The sequence below is a fragment of the Hemiscyllium ocellatum genome, chromosome 3 (genome assembly GCF_020745735.1).
Source record: "Hemiscyllium ocellatum isolate sHemOce1 chromosome 3, sHemOce1.pat.X.cur, whole genome shotgun sequence".
In the NCBI taxonomy this organism is placed as follows: domain Eukaryota; kingdom Metazoa; phylum Chordata; class Chondrichthyes; order Orectolobiformes; family Hemiscylliidae; genus Hemiscyllium; species Hemiscyllium ocellatum.
In genome coordinates this window covers 12,831,925-12,852,094 of record NC_083403.1, presented here as the reverse complement: position 1 = coordinate 12,852,094, position 20,170 = coordinate 12,831,925, and the positions used below count along the sequence as shown (strand labels likewise).

Sequence of the window (20,170 nt, the reverse complement as noted above, 5' to 3'; positions counted from 1 at the left end):
GCAGAGTATTGAGCTAATGGTAAAATCTTTGGCCGTGTAGATGAACAGAGAGATCTCGGTGTCCAGGTGCATAAATCCCTGAAAGTTGCCACCCAGGTTGATATGGTTGTTAAGAAGGCATATGGTGTGTTACTGTTTATTGGTAGGGGGATTGAGTTTCAGAACCACGAGGTCATGCTTCGGCTGTACAAGACACTGGTAAGGCCGCACCTGGAATATTGAGTGCAGTTTTGGTCACCGCATTATAGGAAGGATGTGGAAGCTTTAGAAAGGGTTCAGAGGACATTTAGTAGGATGTTGCCTGGTATGGAAGGAAGGTCTTACGAGAAAAGGCTGAGGGAACTGAGGCTGTTTTTGTTGGAGAGAACAAGTTGAGAGGTGACTTAATCGAGAAGTATAAGATAATCAGAGGATTAGACAGGGTGGACAGTGAGAGCCTTTTTCCTTGGATAGTGAAGGCTAACGTGGGGACATAGCTTTAAATTGAGGGGTGTTAGATTTAGGACAGATATTAGGTGTGGTTTCTTTATTCAGAGAGTAGTAGGGGCGTGGAACGGCCTGCCTGCAACAGTAGCAGACTCGTTAACATTAAGGGCATTTAAATGGGCATTGGACATACATATGGATAATAATGGAAAGGTGTAGGTTAGATGGGCATCAGATTATTTACACAAGTCGGCGCAACATTGAGGGCTGAATGGTCTGTACTGCGCTGTAACGTTCTGTGATCTAGTTTCTGTCCAGGTCAAAGCAGCCCATTTGATTGGAGCCACATCCATAAACATCCACTCCCTCCACAGCGACGCTCAGTAGCAGCAGTGTGTATGTTCTACAAAATGCACAATAGAAATTCACCAAAATCCTTCCACAGCACTTTCCATACCCACGACCACTTTATCTGGAAGGACAAGGGCAGCAGATTCATGGGAGTGCCACCTGCAAGTTCTCCCCACCCTGGCTTGGAAATACATTGCCGTTCCTTCACTGTTGTTGGGTCAAAATCCTGGAATTCTCTCCCTAATGCCATTGTGGGTAAATCTACAGCACATGACTGCAGCGATTCAAGAAGGTAGCTCACCATCACCTTCTCAATGGCATCTAGGGACTGGCAATAAGTGCTGGCCAAGCCAGCAACATCCACATCCCACAAATGAACAAAAACAAAAATTCATATATATCTTTTCTGTAGCCCCTCGAAAGCCTTCATATCTATCCCAAATGAAGTTCCCTAAATTGGGTACAATGTTCCACTTTAACATCAATCAGACTTTTGTGAAAGCTTAACAGAATTCCCTTGACTTTTCTGGTCGATGTCTTTGTTTGTAAAGTCTGGGATTCTGCATCTTTTTTACTCACTTACCCAATTTTTAAACAGCTCAAACACATAGTCCGAGTCTCCCTGTTTGTAATCTTTATAATAAATTGGCTTTTCTCATTCTTCCCATCCAAAATGTTGCTTCACATTCTGCATTTACTTCTATCTGCCACTTGTCTGCCCATTTTAACAATCCACCTATGAGTTCTTGAAGTAAATCATTAGCCTCATAGTTCACAAAATTTCAAGTTGTCATTCACAAATTTTGAAATTGGTTCCTGTACACATGTCTAGCTCATTAATTCTGATCAAGGAAAGCTGTGTTTCTGGGACTCATCCCTAGGAAATTCCAAGATAAATCTTTCACCAGCCCAAGAAATAACCGTTTACCACTCCACTATTTCCTTTCACTCAGCCAACTTCATATCTATGCTGCCACTTTCCTGTTTTGCCCATGAGCTTCAGCTTTGCTGACAAACTTATTATGAAATATCTTGCATCAGCTGTCATTTGGAAGTCTAAATAGACCACATTAGTGCCGTTATCTTCATTGATATCTGTTGCCTCATCAAAAACCCAAACTGGTGAAACCAACGTTCTCTTTAAATAGTCTGAGCTGGCTTTCATTTTCATACTTTTATTTTCAGCTGTATTTTTAATTTTGAATTAATGTTACTGCTTCACTATTGATAACCATGGAGGCTTTCAACATGCAAAACAATAAGGCTGCAACCAGCGATTAGTTAACTCAAGCAATTGAATGAATAATGACAAAGTGTAAGAATAGACCATTTGGTCCTTTGGAGCTTTCTCAATCTTTCAATAAGATCATAATTGATCTGGCTGTTGTGTCACCTTAACTTTCCTGTCTAGTGCCCATAACTCGAATCCCTCAATGAAATCTCTACTTAAACTCTGCTTTGACCCAGTCTCCACCACCTGCTGGGAAAGAAAATTCCATATTCTAACGATCCTCAGGAAAAAAGATCTCCTACTTTTCAACTTAAAAGGGGGACCTCTTATTCTTAAACTATGTCCTCCAATAAGGAGGAACACCCTCTCAGTACCCACCCTATCAAGTCTCTTCATGTTATTTTTCAAACACCAATAGGTGTATGCCCAACCTGTTCAACTTTTCACCATAAAATTAGCCTTTCAAACCCAGGGATGACTGAGTAAACCCTTTGCTGAACTATTTCTGCAATTATATCTTCTTTCAAGTAAGGAGATCAAAACTGTGCAGACCACAGTACTCTCTGCATCTTTATTAATACAGAGATATATTTTAAAACATTGGTCATCTGTATGCAGTCATTAACATCGTGAAAGGAAAGCTTAACTTAGACGGCAATCTCTTGACACTTTACGTTACAAAATAGGAAATGGTCTGCAGCTGCACTCAGTTTTTTTTGTTACAGGTTGTTGAGTAAGGGAAAGAGAGGGGTCAGGTGAAAGGAAGCACTGCTCTGTAAAGGAAGAGAAACACCAGAGGACAAACAACTCTGACGATAACAGTTACTTTTCTTACCAACATTTATGGTGTACAATGACCAGGGCTAGAAGAAATCAAATATCCATCTCATGAATTTAGAAGTGGTGTACTGACCAATAAGGCTAAACTGGGGTGTATATTAATTAGAAATGAAATAAAACCGCTATGTAAAATTGGCACAAAATAAATCATGTTCCAGGTTGTAACTCACCAAATAATTTTCATCCTGGAAAGCATAGTGCAATGTGGTAATCCACTGACTGTCTCCATTTACCAACACATCCCGCTCCTCTCGAAAGCAGGCAGTCTAAATTTAAACAAAAATGTAAGTTGTACACAAGAGTAGATAAAATTGCAAATAGGAGGCCATACATACTGTGAAATGGTTAATGTCTTAAAATTTAAGCTGTTATTTTTAAATGCAAGTATTGTGTTGCTTAGCTCAGTTAGCAAGATAGCCAGAAAGTGACACAGAACAGCACCAATAGCGTGAATTTACTCTCTGTACCAGCAGACGTAGTTCCTGGGGTTTATATTTGTACCTTGCCCTATAGTGATATCAGGCATGAGACATGTTAGCAATCCTTAAACAATGAAGATGCTACATTGAGAGGGCATGGAGAGAGAAAAGAGATCAACTATTTAGTGAATTTTTTAATACTAACTTGAATATCAGCTCACTATACCTGAATAACAGAGTGCGGGTTCATACTAACCATTGGGTATTCCCACCTCTACATAAAAAGACAGGAGAAAAAATATCCAACAGTGAATCATTCTGAGTTGGTGGGCTCCTACACCATTGGACAGCAGGATACAGCATCATACTAGTGAAGGCATGAATCAACACCAAATGGTAAAGCTTTGTAAAGCAATGCAAAAGGTGAAAGCATAATAATTTAAGAGGGGTTATGCACACAGAGATTCACTTTCAAAGTAATTCCAATTTTTTGCTGAATCATTTAAAAGTAAGAAATTAACCTTTAAATTAACCTTTTTCTACCTTTGTCTTTTTTTTTGCTGTTGCTTAAAACAGGATATTAATGCAATGGTTGTAATGCAATGGTGTGTTTTAAAAAGCTTGTTTGTAATAACCACCATGGCTCAGAGAAATCTATAACCAACAGACTCCTTTAAAGGCAAGAAATCTGCTAAACTATGGTCAATTTTCTCTCTCTCTATCCACCTACTTCCTAATCCAAGTGGTATAGTTAGATGCTTTCAAACTGAGATATCAGGGATATATCACTACAAACTATTTGGAAATTTGACAAGTTGTACCAGCTGGAAAATACCAGGTAGTTAATCTACTTCAATTTTTTTTTTCTAAATTGCAATCCAATGTAATTGTACATGATCGACAAGTTAAAGATAGCTGCACTTGAAATTAGACATCAGGCCAAATTGTTTAATGTGCTTTCGAGCATCTAACTTGTTATCAAATGTAGCTCACAGCTTAGCTTGGTCTCATAACAGTTGGTATTCATACTCCTTCCCATCAGACTGTCAATCTCTTACATGTTTGAATAGCTCTCAGTGAGACATATAAAGGAATTTTGTTTAGCAAGCTTTAAAAAAGATGACTACTTGCTGACTCAAGGATCAACCTGCAAGAACTAACTGGTCCTTGTGTAAAAAATGGAAGAGGCATGCAAGGTGTAACATTATAAAACACAACACAACCTCTTCAATGCAGAGTTACTCCAGTTTTTCAATGTTACATAAACAAGCTATTATTCACCGAAGTATATGTATCAATTAGAGTTTTTTATAGCTGTGTAAAATTGTCCCAATAACACATTTTAGAGAGAAGCAAAAGGATTCTTTCCAAAGCTCAAACAACAAATACATTAGAAAACAATTACCAGCATAGCACCAGCTCCATACACAATAAGGTAAACAAACATAAATAACTAAATACTATCAGCACCTCTACACAAAGATGAACACTGGAATATAACTAACTGGTATCAAGGGCTCTTCACAATGATTCACAATGTAATATCATAAATAATATCATCAACACCGCACAATACAGGTAATTCACAAAGTAGATCAACACAATGATCTACGGTGGAATATAAGTAATTAGATATCATTAACTATGCACAATGATTCACATTGGAGGAAAGGGGGCAGGTTGAAATAAAGGAACCTCCTAAGTAATTTTACAAGTGCATTAAAGGTCAAAGGATAACAAGGGAAAGAGTAGGTGCCATGATAATTTGCACGTGGAGTTCGAGAATGCAGGTAGGGTTCTAAATGGGTACAGGCAGTCCCCAGGTTGTGAATGGGTTCCATTCTGGAGTCCATTCACAAGCTGATTTGTACACAAGTCAGAACACAATTCAGGACAATATAAAGTACCTCTTTGTAAGAAGAGAAAAATGTTCACATGTCTGGTATTTAAAATTACATCCCTGTTTGGAAGTACGAGCATGTCTAAAGTTGGATATTAGGAACTCAAGGATTGTCTCTATTTTGTATTGGTGTTTACTAATAAGAGAGACAATGTGGTTAAAGAAATCAGGGAGCAGGATTATGATATACTTAAAGAAATCAGCTTAGACAAAGATGGCGTTCTGAGTGGTCTGGCAGTATTAAGAGTAATCAAGAGTGCGGTGCTGGAAAAGCACAGCAGATCAGACAGTATCTGAGAAGCAGCAATATCCTGCCTGACCTGTTGTGCTTTTCCAACACCACACTCTGATCTCAAGCATCTGCAGTCTCCACTCTCTCCCAAAATTAAGAGTAGCTAAATCTCTAGGGCTAAATGAAATGCATCCCCGGCGGTTGAGTGAGGCAAGTGAGGAAATAGCAGGGATGCTGGCAACAACTTTCAATTCCTTTCTAGCCAGAGGAAAGGCACCAGAGAACTGCAGGACAGCCAATGAATACAAGAGGGAGCAAGGGATTATCCAGGAAACTACAGGCCAGTCAGTCTAACCCTAGCAGTGGAGAAATCATTGAAACAATTCTGAGGGACAGTTTAATTTGCACTTGGGGATGCAGGGATTAATGAAGAACAGTCAGCATGGTTTTGTTAAGGAGATGCCATGTCTGACCAGCTTGATTGATTTTTTTTTGAAGAGGTAATCAGTTATGTGGATGAGGGCAATACTGTTTGTGGTTTACATACATGACTTGGACTTAGAAGAGAATTTGGGAGGGATGATAACAAATTTTGGATGACACAAAGACTGGTGGCTGATAGCAAGGAGGAAAGATTTACGTTACAGGAGGATATAAGTGGATTGGTCAGAAAGGCAAATCAATGGCAGATTGAATTTAATCCTGTTATAAACGAGGTGATTTAATTGGAAGAAGAAACAAGATAAGGGAATCCCCAATGAATGCTAAGATACGGGGAACCTTAGAACAACGGAGGAGTCTCTGGGTGTTTGTCTGTAGATCCCTGGAGGTGGCAGGACAGGACAAGACAATAATTAAAAAGGTATACAGGATACTTGCTTTTCTCAGTCATGGCATAGTTTATAAAAGCCGGAAGGTCACATTGAAGCTGTACTGAACTTTGACTAGGCTACAGCTAGAGCACTGTGTGCTGTTCTGGTCACCGCATTGTAGGACGAGTGTGGGATTGCACTGGAGCGTTTGTGGAGGAGATTCACCGGGATGTTGCATGAGGTGGAGCATTTCAGGTATGAAGAGAGGCTGAATAAGTTCAGGTTGTTTTCTTTTGAGCAGAGAAGGTTGAGGGGGAATATGATTGATGATGTATAAGACAATGAGAGACATGAACAGGATGAAAAGAAAACTATTCCTATTAGATGAAGTGTCATTAACAAGGCAGCATCATTTTAACATGGAAGGTAGGAGAAGATATGAGGAAAGGTGCTTCACCCAGAAGGTACAGGGGTCTGAAATGCACTGTCTGGAGGGTAGTCGAGGTAGGAAACCTCACAATCTTTAAAAGTATTTGGATAATTACTTGAAGTATCATAACATTTAAGACGATGGGTCGATTGCAGCAAAGTAGAATACTTTAGGTGGTACAGACTTGAAGGGCTAAAGGGCTTATTTTGCACTGTATTATTCTATGATTGAATATAGTTGGGTGGATCAGTAAATGGTACAAACATTGGTGGGATGGTAAATAATGAGGAGGATAGCTTAAAATTACAGTAGGATAGAGATGGATTCATCAGTGGCAAACAGGGCTCAATCCAGATAAATGTGAGGTGATGAGTTGGACAGGACAAACAAGGCATGGGAATGGTAGGAGCCTGACAATTACTGAAAGTCACAGGGACCTTGGTGTTTTTGACCACTAGAACCTTAAGGTAGCAGATCAGGTAGTCTAAGATAAATATCTGGATTAGGAATCCATTGTTGATTATTGGAAAAATACATCTAGCTCACAGCTGCCTTCAGGAAGGAAATCCTGCTCTGATCCATATGTGACTCCAAACCCACAGCAATGTGGTTGACTCTCAACTGCTCTCTGAAATGGCCTAGCCAGCCAGTCAGTTGTATCAATCACGACAAAATCTCAACAAAGAAATGAAACTGGATGGACCACCTGGCATCAATGTGGGCATCAGAAAAGACAACAAGAAAACAGCCCTGTTGACGCTGCAAAGGAGTCCTAACATCTGGGGGCTCGTGCCAAAATTGGGAAAGCCGTCTCACAGACTAGTCAAGCAACAGCCTGGCACAGTCATTTCATGAAATCATACAATGTCCCAAACACCCCCAACACTATCCCTGGATATGTCCTGTCCCACAGACCCAGCAGAGGTGGAAGCACAGTGGGATACAGTTGGGAGGGAGTTGCCTGGGAGGCCTCAATATTGATTTTGGACCCAAAGATGTCTCATGAAACCGCCTGATTACCATGTACTGCCCTCCCTCAGCTGATGAACTGGTACTCCTGAATGACACTCAGAGGAAGCACTGAGGATGTCAAGGGCACAAAATGTACTCTGAGTGGGAGATTTTAACGTCCGCCACCATAAGCCACCATGAGCTACTGATCAAGCTGGTCAGGTCCTAAAGGATAGAGCTGCTGGACTAGTGTTATGGCAGGTTGTGAGGAAATCAACAGGGGGAACAACATTCTTGACCTCATTCTTACCAATCTGCCAGCTGCAGATGAATCTGTCCATGACAGTGTTGGAAAGAGTGACCATCGCACAGTCCTTGTGGAGACCCAGTCTTGCGTTCAAACTGAGAATACCCTCCAATCATGCTAAATGGGACAGACTTTGAACAGATCTAACAGCTCAAGACTGGGCATCAAGGAGGCGCTGTGGGCCATCAACAGCAGCAGAACTGCTAAAGGGAATGAGTTTAAAAGTAGGGAGGTTATGTTGCAGCTGTATAGGGTGCTCATGAGGCACACTTGGAGTTGTGCGTGCAGTTTTGGTCTCCTTACTTGAGAAAGGGTATACTGGCACTAGAGGGAGTGCACAGAAGGTTCACTGATTCCAGAGTTGAGGGGATTGATTTATGAGAAGAGACTGAATAGACTGGGATTATATTTATTGGAATTTAGAAGAATGAGGTGTATCTTACAGAAATAATAAAATTATGAAGGGAATAGGTAAGATAGATGTAGAGAGGATGTCTAGGACAAGAGGGCATAGCCTCAAAATTAGGGGGAGCAGATTTAGAAGGAACATCTCCCATATAAGTAGTTAGGCTTCCTTATTGAATGTTTTTAAAGCTAAGACAGATAATGTTTTGAACAGCAATGGAATTAAGGGTTGTGGAGAGAAGGCAGATAAGTGGAGGTAAGGCCACAAGATCAGCCAATATCGTATTGAATGGTGGAGCAAATCGTGGAACCAGATGGCCTACTCCTGCTCCTATTTTTTATATTCTTACATAAGTGTACTCCAGCACAATCTGCAATCTCATGGCCTGGCATACCCCCCACTCAACCATTACCATCAAGCCAAGGGATCAACCCTGGTTCAATGGAGAGTGTAGGAAGGCATGCCAGGAGCAACGCCAGTCATATGTGAAGATAAGGTGTCAACCTGGTGAAGCTACCAAATATTTGCACGCTAAACAATATAAACACGGTCAGTCAGCGATAGAAAGACCTAAGCGATCCCACAACCAACATATCAGATCCAGCTCTCACAACGGGATGTGGCAGGGTTGTAATGATGGTGGTCAATTAAACAACTCACTGGAGGAGGAGGCTCGACAAATCCTCCATGACAGAAGAGCCAGACACATCCATTAAAAAGATAAAGCTGAAGTTTTTGCAGTAATCTTCAGCCAGAAAAGCCAAGTGGATGAACCATCTCGGCCTCCTCCAGTGGTCTTCAGCATCACAGATACCAGTCTTCAGCCAATTCAAATCATTCCATGTGATATCAAGAAATGGCTGGAGGCACTGGATACTGCAAAGGCTATGGGCAATGGTACTGAGGACTTGTCCTCCAGAACTTGCCGCTGCCCTAGCCAAGCTCTTCAGTATGGTTACAACACTGGCGTCGATCCAACAATCTGGAAAATTGCCAAGGTATGTCCTGTAGACGAAAAGCAGGACAAATCCAACCCGGGCAGTTACTGCTCCATCAGTCTACACTCGATCACCCATAAAGTGATGGAAGATGCCACCACTAGTGCTATCAAGCAGCACCTGCTCAGCAACAATCTGTTCAGAGGGTGACAGAGAAAATAGAAGGAGCAACAGAGAGAGAGGAGGACAGAGAGAGAGAGGGCAACAGAGGAGATCGAAGGGAGGCATGACTGAAATGTATAAAATTGAGAAGCACAAACAGGAAGGAACATTTCCCATTGTTGGAGGGATCAATAATTGGGGTATAGATTTAAGGTTGGGGGAGGAAGTTTCAAAGGGATGTGAGGAAACATGTTTTCACTCAGAGGGTGGTGGAAATCTGGAACACACTCCCTGTAAGAATGGTAGAGGTTGAAAGGATCATAAGATTTAATAAGTAAGTAGACGTGCACTTGCAATGCCGAGGCATACGGACTATGGGCCAAGCACCAGTAAATGAGATTAGAGTTGTGTTAGGTAGTGCTTTTGACTGGCGCAGTCTCAATGGGCCGAATATCTTTTTTCAATGCAATAGACCTTTATGACTGTATAACTGATTGTGATACATCTGCCCTACATAATGATGAATAATGGAACATAATTAAGTAAACATCATCAGTTCTGCACAGTGATGAACATAACTGGAATATAACTGCATATTATCACCTCTGTACAATGATTCACACTGGTATATAACAAACCGGAATTCATATCGCTTTCCACAGTGATTCACATTGAATCACAGAAGTGGCCTTTCAGCCCATTGAGTCTGCACTGCTAAACTTTTACCAGTTTTATTTCTTTTCATGACAGCATTGCTGGCTACGCTAATTGCCTAGAGGGCAGTTAAAAGTCAACCACATTGCTCTAAAGTCACATGTAGGCCAGACTAGCCAAGGATGGACAGATTTCCTTCCCTAAAGGGCACAAACGAACCAGATGGGTTTTACCTGACAATCAACAACGGATCCATGGTCATCATTCAACTCTCAATTCAACTATCGAATTCAAATTCCACCATCGGCCATGGCAGGATTTGAAGCTGGCTTCCCAGAATATTCCCTGGGTTTCATGTTTACCAGTCCAGTGATAATGCCACTAGACTGTCACTTCCCCTTAAAGTTTTTCACTTGGCCCATAGCCTTGAATTTCAAGAGACCATTCAAGTATCTGTTAAAGGTTGTGAGCTTACCCATCTCTGCTTCCTTCCCAGACAGCGCATTCTAGGCTCCCACCACCATTTGGGCGAAAACATTTTTCTTCAACACCTATCTAAACCTTCTTGCCTTTCACCGGAATACAACTAACTAGTAACCATCAGCTCTGCCCAACAATGACCACTAGAAAATAATTAACTGGATCACATCAGTTCTGCACAATGATACACCCTGGAATATAACTAACTGCTTACAGACAGCTCCCAAAATTCATTCACACCAAAATATAGCAAATGGGATAGCATAATTTTTCCATAATACGAACAAAGAATTTATGAGCAGGAGTAGGCCACTCACTACTTGTCATACCTGCATACTAAGTGCTGGTTATTGAAGCACGAGGACGCCAGATGGCTCTGCATCTCTGAGATATGCAATATTGATTAATAATGGAATATCACTTCATCCAATCCCACTTCTTTATGTGCGTTCACAATATCCTCAGACCTTTCCCTCTCTGATGCTGAATCATATGTGCTCAGCAAAAGACTCAGTTTTATTCCCTTATGTCCCCAAACTCACTGAATTTCTGGTATGACATGACACTGAACTCTTCTTCTGTTGTATTCTCCTTCTGTCTTATTGGACTAGAGTCTTCTTCCCTGCCATGTGACCCTTATACCTTCTCCAAAACTCCCCCTCTATTGGACCCATCCAACTGGTTTTCTTCATTGAGAAATGCAGGCATGATATCAGCCACCTTAATTTCTTAGCTCTACTCACCCACTCTAACCTGTCTTCCTCTGAACTTGCTGCACCCTCTCAGATCCAACCCTGACTTTGTTATCAAATCTGCAGATATGGGTGATACAGTTATCATCTGGCACAGTGACCTCAATCGGACAGAGGCTGAGTGCCCATTCTCAGACATGTCCTACCTACCCTGGATTATGACTCCACCACTGAACATCAGGCTGTCACTGACCTCGGATCCTCTGGAGATGCACTCTACACAGATTCCCAACAATGCACAATTAACTTCTACCTCCTTCCCAAAATCCACAAACAGTGCTGCACGGACAGACCCATCATTTTAACCTGTCCCTGCCTCGCTGAAATTATTTCTTCCTATTGTGACTCTATTTTATCTAGCCTTATACAGTTTTCCCCATTTACTTCTACTCGAGAAGGTGCAAAACTTGACCTACTCTTGGGAAATAAGGCAGGGCAGGTGACTGAGGTGTCAGTGGGGGAGCACTTTGGGGCCAGCAACAAAAATTTTATTAGATTTAAAATAATGATGGAAAAGGATAGATCAGATGTAGAGGTTGAAGTTCTGAATTGGAGAAAGGCCAATTTTGACAGTATTAGGCAAGAACTTTCAAAAGCTGACTGGGGGCAGATGTTCGCAGGTAAAGGGACGGCTGGAAAATGGGAAGCCTTCAGAAATGAGATAACGAGAATCCAGAGAAAGTATATTCTGTCAGGGTGAAAGGAAAGGCTGGTAGGTATAGGGAATGCTGGATGACGAAAGAAATTGAGGGTTTTGTTAAGAAAAAGAAGGAAACACATGTAAGGTATAGACAGGATAGATCGAGTGAATCCATAGAAGAGTATAAAGACAGTAGGAGTATACTTAAGAGGGAAATCAGGAGGGCAAAAAGGGGACATGAGATAGCTTTGACAAATAGAATGAAGGAGAATCCAAATGGATTTTACAAATATATTAAGGACAAAAGGGTAACTAGGGAGAGAATAGGGCCCCTCAAAGATCAGCAAGGCGGCCTTTGTGTGGAGCCGCAGAAAATGGGGGAGATACTAAATGAGTATTTTGCATCAGTATTTACTGTGGAAAAAGATTTGGAAGATATGGACCGTAGGGACACAGATAGTGACATCTTGCAAAATGTCCAGATTACAGAGGAGGAAGTGCTGGATGTCTTGAAACGGTTAAAGGTGGATAAATGCCCAGGACCTGATCAGGTGTACCCGAGAACTCTGTGGGAAGCTAGAGAAGTGATTACTGGGCCTCTTGCTGAGATATTTGTATCACCGATAGTCACAGGTGAGGTGCCCGAAGACTGGAGGTTGGCAAACGTGGTGCCACTGTTTAAGAAGGGTGGTAAGGACAAGCCAGGGAACTATAGACCAGTGAACCTGACGTCAGTGGTGGGCAAGTTGTTGGAGGGAATCCTGAGGGACAAGATGTACATATATTTGGAAAGGCAAGGACTGAATAGAGTTAGTCAACATGGCTTTGTGCGTGGGAAATCATGTCTCACAAACTTGATTGATTTTTTTGAGGAAGTAACAAAGAGGATTGATGAGGGCAGAGCAGTAGATGTGATCTATTTGGACTTCAGTAAGGCATTTGACAAGGTTCCCCATGGAAGACTGATTAGCAAGGTTAGATCTCACGGAATACAGGGAGAACTAGCCATTTGGATACAGAACTGGCTCAAAGGTAGAAAACAGAGGGTGGTGATGGAGGATTGTTTTTCAGACTGGAGGCCTGTGACCAGTGGAGTGCCACAAGGATCGGTGCTGGGTTCTCTACTTTTTGTCATTTACATAAATGGATTTGGATGCGAGCATAAGAGGTACAGTTAGTAAGTTTGCAGATGACACCAAAATAGGAGGTGTAGTGGACAGCGAAGAGGGTTACCTCAGATTACAACAGAATCTTGACCAGATGGGCCAATGGGCTGAGAAGTGGCAGATGGAGTTTAATTCAGATAAATGTGAGGTGCTGCATTTTGGGAAAACAAATCTTAGCAGGACTTATACACTTAATGGTAAGGTTCTAGGGAGTGTTGCTGAACAAGGAGACCTTGGAGTGTAGGGTTATAGCTCTTTGCAAGTGGAGTCGCAGGTAGATAGGATAGTGAAGAAAGCATTTGGTATGCTTTCCTCTTATTGGTCAGAGTATTAAGTACAGGAGTTGGGAGGTCAAGTTGCGGCTGTATAGGACATTGGTTAGGCCATTGTTGGAATATTGCGTGCAATTCTGGTCTCCTTCCTATTGGAAAGATGCTGTGAAACTTGAAAAGGTTCAGAAAAGATTTACAAGGATTGCCAGGGTTGGAGGATTTGAACTATAAAGAGAGGCTGAACAGGCTGGGGCTGTTTTCCCTGGAGCGTCGGAGGCTGAGGGGTGACCTTATAGAGGTTTACAAAATTATGAGGGACATGGATTAGGTAAATAGGCAAAGTCTTTTTCCTGGGGTCGGGGAATCCAGAACTAGAGGGTATAGGTTTAGGGTGAGTGGGGAAAGATATAAAAGACCATAAGGCATAGGAGTGGAAGTAAGGCCATTCGGCCCATTGAGTCCACTCCGCCATTCAAACATGGCTGATGGGCATTTCAACTCCACTTACCAGCATTATCCCCGTAGCCCTTAATTCCCCGTGACATCAAGAATCTATCAATCTCTGCCTTGAAGACATTTAGCGTCCCGGCCTCCACTGCACTCTGCGGCAATGAATTCCACAGGCCCACCACTCTCTGGCTGAAGAAATGTCTCCGCATTTCTGTTCTGAATTGACCCCCTCTAATTTTAAGGTTGTGTCCACAGGCCCTAGTCTCCTCGCCTAACGAAAACAGTTTCCTAGCGTCCACCCTTTCCAAGCCATGTATTATCATGTAAGTTTCTATTAAGTCTCCCCTTAACCTTCTAAATTCCAATGAATACAATCCCAGGATCCTCAGCCGTTCCTCCTATGTTAGACTAACTATTCCAAGGATCATCCGTGTGAATCTCCGCTGGACACGTTCCAGTGCCAGTATGTCCTTCCTGAGGTGTGGGGACCAAAACTGGATACAGTACTCCAAATGGGGCCTAACCAAAGCTTTATAAAGTCTCAGTAGCACAACGGTGCTTTTATATTCCAACCTCTTGAGATAAATGACAACATTGCATTCGCTTTCTTAATCACGGACTCAACCTACATGTTTACCTTTACAGAATCCTCGACTAGCACTCCCAGATCCCTTTGTACTTTGGCTTTACTAATTTTCTCACCATTTAGAAAGTAGTCTGTGCTTTTATTCTTTTTTCCAAAGTGCAAGACCTCGCATTTGCCTACGTTGAATTCCATCAGCCATTTCCTGGACCACTCTCCCAAACTGTCTAGATCCTTCTGCAGCCTCCCCACTTCCTCAGTACTACCTGCCTGTCCACCTAACTTCGTATCATCGGCAAACCTACAGGACAACCTTTTCACACAGAGGGTGGTGCGTGTATGGAATGAGTTGCCAGAGGATGTGGTGGAGGCTGGTACAACTGTAACATTTAAGAGGCATTTGGATGGGTGTATGATTCGGAAGGGTTTGGAGGGATATAGGCTGGGTGCTGGCAGGTGGGACTAGATTGGGTTGGGATATCTGGTTGGCATGGATGGGTTGGACCGAAGGGTCTGTTTCCATGCTGTACATCTCTATGATTCTATTGTGATTCATCTTATGTTTGTTCCACAGTTTCCAGTTTTCTGGCCCCAGTTGCATCCTCTTCACCATGGACGTACAGTTCCTTTACAGGTCCATCCACCATCAGGCCTGCACAGTCTCCATCCACCATCACCATCCTTCACCTGGTTGAACTCATTCTAACTTTGAACAATTTCTCCTTTAACTAATTTCATATTACATAAGATAAAGGTGTCACAATGGTTACCTGCATGGATCCTAGCTATGAGTATCTCTCTGTGGTGTATGTAGAACATTCCTTGTTCCAGTCCTACTTGGGCCCCCACCTTTCTCCAACTCATCAACAATGACTTTGGTGCTCCTTCCTGCGCTTGTCCTGAATTTAAAAAGTCATCAATTTTGCTTCCAATTTCTATCATGTTTTCCCGTTCACCTTGTCGTTTCGTAACTTTTCCTTTTCCTTCCTTGATTTCACTGTTTTCATTTCTGAAGACAGGCTGTACAATAGTATCCATTACAAAACCACCAGCTTCCCGTTACATTGGACTATACCTTCTCACATTTTGTTTTCTGCAATGATTTCATTCCATTCTTCCAGTTTCTCTGCCTCCATCACATCCAAGTGATTATACCACTTCCCACTGGGCTGCGTCTGAAATCATCTCTATTCCTCAACCAAGGATTCTCCCCATCTGTGTTTGACAGGGCCCTCAGCTGTGTCCAACCCATCTTGTGCACTTCTGCCCTCAGCCTTCTCAGAATGATAGAACTTCCCTTGTCTTCACTTTACACCATTAGTCTCTGCATTCAAAGGATCAGCCTGTGCAATTTCCATACCCTCCAGCAGGATGCTAATACCAAATACATCTTACCCTCCACACTCAGTTATTCTCAGGGAACATTCGTTCCTGGTCCACTCCTCCATCACTCCTAATACTTCCTCACTTCCCCGTAGTACATTCCTTTGCAATTGCAAAAGGTGAAATATTTGTCCATTTACCCCCTTCCTCTTATACTATGCAAGGCACCATACACAAATTCTACACAAAGCTGCATTTTACTTGTACTTCTTTCAATCTGAAAATGTGTTGCTGGAAAAGCTCAGCAGGTCAGGCAGCATCCAAGGAACAGGAAATTCGACATTTCGGGCATAAGCCCTTCCTGATGAAGGGCTTATGCCCGAAACGTCGAATTTCCTGTTCCTTGGATGCTGCCTGACCTGCTGCGCTTTTCCAGCAACACATTTTCAGCTCTGATCTCCAGCATCTGCAGACCTCACTTTCTCTTTCTTTCAATCTGGTCAACTGTATTCATTGCTCACAATTCGGTTTCCCTTACTTTGACAAGAACCAAATGCAGACTGGATGAATGCTTTGGTGAACATTTCTGCTCTGACCATAGCAATGACCCTGACCTACTAGTTACTTGCTATTCAATAAACCACTTTCATCTACTGGGTCTGCTGCAATGTTCTGACAAAGCTTGAGGATCAGCTCATTTTTTTTAGTTAGCCACTTTACAGCTCACACACTCCTCCACTTCCCACCCACCCCATACGCCACAGCTTCAACTCCCCACCCATAACCCCTGACTTCAATAATATCTACCAATTATTTTTTCTACCCTGTTTACAGTTAGTTTGCAACCTTCACAACACACTTCCTACCTGAAAATTTAGCCACCATGCCTTGAATCCCCTCAAGTAAGTCACTAATATAAACTGTAAAAATTAGAAAGCGAATATACCTCAATGAGACCCCACTCGTCACACCCTGTAAATCTGAAAAACACTCATTGATATATTCAGGCTTATTTCAGATGGTTTACATTTTTAAAATGTGAGAATGTTAAGCATTATAAAACCAAAGCAGGTAATAGAACGAAGATACATACCAGCCATGATCTATGTGAATGACAGAACAAACTTAAGGGGCTAAACAGTCTACTACTGTTTCTATGTTCAACCCCAATCTAATTACCACAAATTAAATTAGACTTTGCTGACAGAGACACAAAATTCATGAAAGGAAGGGAGAATAATCCCTTCTTGGCTGTGAATTAAGTAGTTATAAAGTTTTATTTTATTTACAAAGTTACATTTGTTGAACAAAAAGTATTCAATCTTTCTGCCATTGTCGTGGTACAGTATTAGAGGTTAGGTTTGCTTGTTTTACTCATGTAATAAAATCAACAATACCACTTCAGCATCAAACTAGCTCAAAAGTGCATTTTTGCTTTTTCATCACATAACTGAAGACAGATTTCATTTGGAAGTGTCCCAGCAACTGCAAATTCAACCAAGTAAGTTTAAAACTACATCACAAAATTGGTATTTTCATTATAATAACCACTCCTTATGAATGTACCTCTGCTCGCTTTAGCATCTCCCATTTGTTGAGGATCTTCATGGCAAAAACCTTTTCAACGTTTTTTAACTTCACAACAGCAACCTACAACAAAGGAAAAACAAGATAGTGCAAATTACTGCGCTCGTCACAAATAAATTAGCTTAATTATATCAGCAGAAATGGTTGAGAATTTGAATTTGCATGGAATCTTATCAATAATCAATGACCTTCTCTGCATCATAAGATCAGAAGTGAAGATGATTACACAATGTTCAGCACTAATCCTGAATCCTCAGGTACTGAAGCATTATATGTCCAAGTGACAAATAACTCTGGGGGCACACAAATGCCTGATAGGCTGAGGGGTGACCTTATGGAGGTTTACAAAATTATAAGGGGTATGGATAGAGTAAATAGGTAAAGTATTTTCCCTGGGGTCAGAGAGACCAGAACTAGAGGGCATAGGTTTAGGGTGAGAGGTGAAAGATATAAAAGAGATCTATGGGGCAACTTTTTCACGCAGAGGGTGGTACGTGTATGGAATGAGCTGCCAGAGGAAGTGGTGGAGGCTGGTACAATTGCAACAGTTAAAAGGCATTTGGATGGGTATATGAATAGGAAGGGTTTGGAGGGATATGGGCCAGATGCTGGCAGGTGGGATGAGTTTGGTTTGGGATATTTGGTCAGCGTGGGTTGGACTGAAGGGTCTGTTTCCATACTGTACATCTCTATGACTCTATGAAATGACCACCTGAAACAAGAGAAAATGACCATTTCCCCTCAATTTTCGACATCATTACTATTGCTGAATGTCCCAACTTAATGTCCTGAAACTGAGCCAGCGATATTAGTACTGTATCTCCAAAGTCAGGTCAGTGATTCACTTCAGCTCCAAAAGTACTTCAAAAATCTGACACCATCCAGATCATTGTGGGCCACTTGAGTGGCACCTCACCCGCATCTTAAACATTCATATCCTTCATCATTGGCACACAATGTGTATCGTTTCTGAAAAGCAATGCAGCAATTTGCCAAATTTCCTTTGACAGCACTTTCCAAAGCAATGACTTCTATCACCTTGAAGGATAAGGAACGGAGTCACATGGGAACACTAACACTTGCAATTTTCTCTGCATTTCACCCACCATTTTGACTGGGAACTAATCACTATTCCTTCACTGTTACCTGGTCAAAATAGTGGAACGCTCACCCTAACAGCATTGCAAATGTACTTATATGACAAGAACTACAATGTCCAAAAACGATTACTCACTAACACCACCACTCCTTTGAGGGCATTAAAGGATGAGCAACAAATGCTGGCTTTCCCAGAGACACACACACATCCCATGAACAAATGAAGAACAAGTGTTTAGAATGTTTCAAAGACATTCAGAAGCAACCTTCATACTTGTACTGCCTTCTGGGAGATTCCACAAACACTGGTTGTATACCAACCTATTGGCTTCAACACAACCTCAGAGATTCACATTGCAGTAAACAAATCATTCGAAGGAACATTCTTCATAGGCAATGAATTTCTTTCAAAGTGCAGTCAGTATTGTGAAGGCAAATGTGACATTGATTGAGGAACATTTGCTGACAGCTATTTACTCTTCTTTAAATTTTTAATATTTTGCATCCAACTGAGGAAGCAGTGATGACTTTTACTTAATGCCTCATCAGAAAATGGTAATACCAGTCCTGTAGTGAAATGCAAGACAAGTTACAGTCTCAAGACTCTGGAGTGCAATTTGGACTGATGACCTTTTGATTCAGATGTAAGATTACTCCAATAGTAGCTCATAAATGTTATCAAAATTCTACTTCAAAATCTTCACACAAAGTCTTCACTCTTGACTATCACAGATGAATGCAGCTGCACCCATCTACCGTAAATACCACTTTTTTCCAATAGTTTAATGTTGTAAAACATTCAAATGGAATCTCATCACACATAATTTCACCTTAATTTGAGGCCCTTAATTTGCTAGTGCATCAGTGTTTACTATGAGTCCTTTTTAAAGAAAGAAAATCCCAATCACTTTCAAATACAGCAATGTTCGCTGTTTTGTTCAAATCCAACAGACCACTCAGCTGTCAACATTACCTTTGGAACCAAACGTCCAACAGTTAGCATGAAATGTTATCTTGTTTTGATCAATAATCTATCCTAATCAAGGACTCTGGCGAGCTTGAATTATTTCATCATAAAGGCTGTATTGTACAAGAGAATATTCACACCATAAGGCACAGAGTAGTGAGGTTTTTGTTTCACTGGCATGCTCAACAACCACAGTCAAAACTTTAACAGCTCTCTTCACAGGCTTTCTTAAAATCAGCATAGATATACCAGTACATAGAAAGCTACTGAACCTTTTATTTATTTGCTAATTGAAAATTACTCAAGAAATCTTTGTGTCAGATTAGATTAGACTACTTAGTGTGGAAACAGGCCTGTCGGCCCTCGATGTTGCGCCGACCTGTGAACTATTCTCAGCTCGTCCCCCTACAATATCCCATCATCATCCATGTGCTTATCTAAGGATTGTTTAAATCTCCCTAATGTGGCTGAGTTGACTACATTAGCAGGTAGGGCATTCCACGCCCTGACCGCTCTCTGCGTAAAGAACCTGCCTCTGATGTCTGTCTTAAATCTATCACCCCTCTTGTAGTTATGCCCCCTCTTACAAGCTGACGTCATCATCCTAGGAAAAAACTTTCACTGCCTAACTATCTAATCCTCTGATCATCTTGCATGTCTCTATCAAATCCCCTCTTAGCCTTCTTCTTTCCAATGAGAACAGACCCAAGTCTCTCAGCCTTCCTCATAAGTCATTCCCTCCAGACAAGGCAACATTCTGATAAATCTCCTCTGCACCTTTTCCAATGCTTCC

General features: G+C 41.6%; 1 protein-coding gene across 3 annotated transcripts in view; it reads right to left on the bottom strand.

The window, feature by feature from the left end:
• Nucleotides 1-20,170, bottom strand: part of LOC132830661 (serine/threonine-protein kinase MRCK alpha-like) — a 565,530-nt gene that overhangs the window by 267,126 nt on the left and 278,234 nt on the right. For all 3 annotated transcript variants that reach the window (XM_060848487.1, XM_060848489.1, XM_060848488.1), the window contains exons 3-4: nt 17,292-17,375; nt 3,019-3,114 (exon numbers count right to left, since the gene is read on the bottom strand). In XM_060848487.1, coding sequence (XP_060704470.1) covers nt 3,019-3,114; nt 17,292-17,375 — 180 coding nt within the window. The remainder of the gene's footprint in view (nt 1-3,018; nt 3,115-17,291; nt 17,376-20,170) is intronic.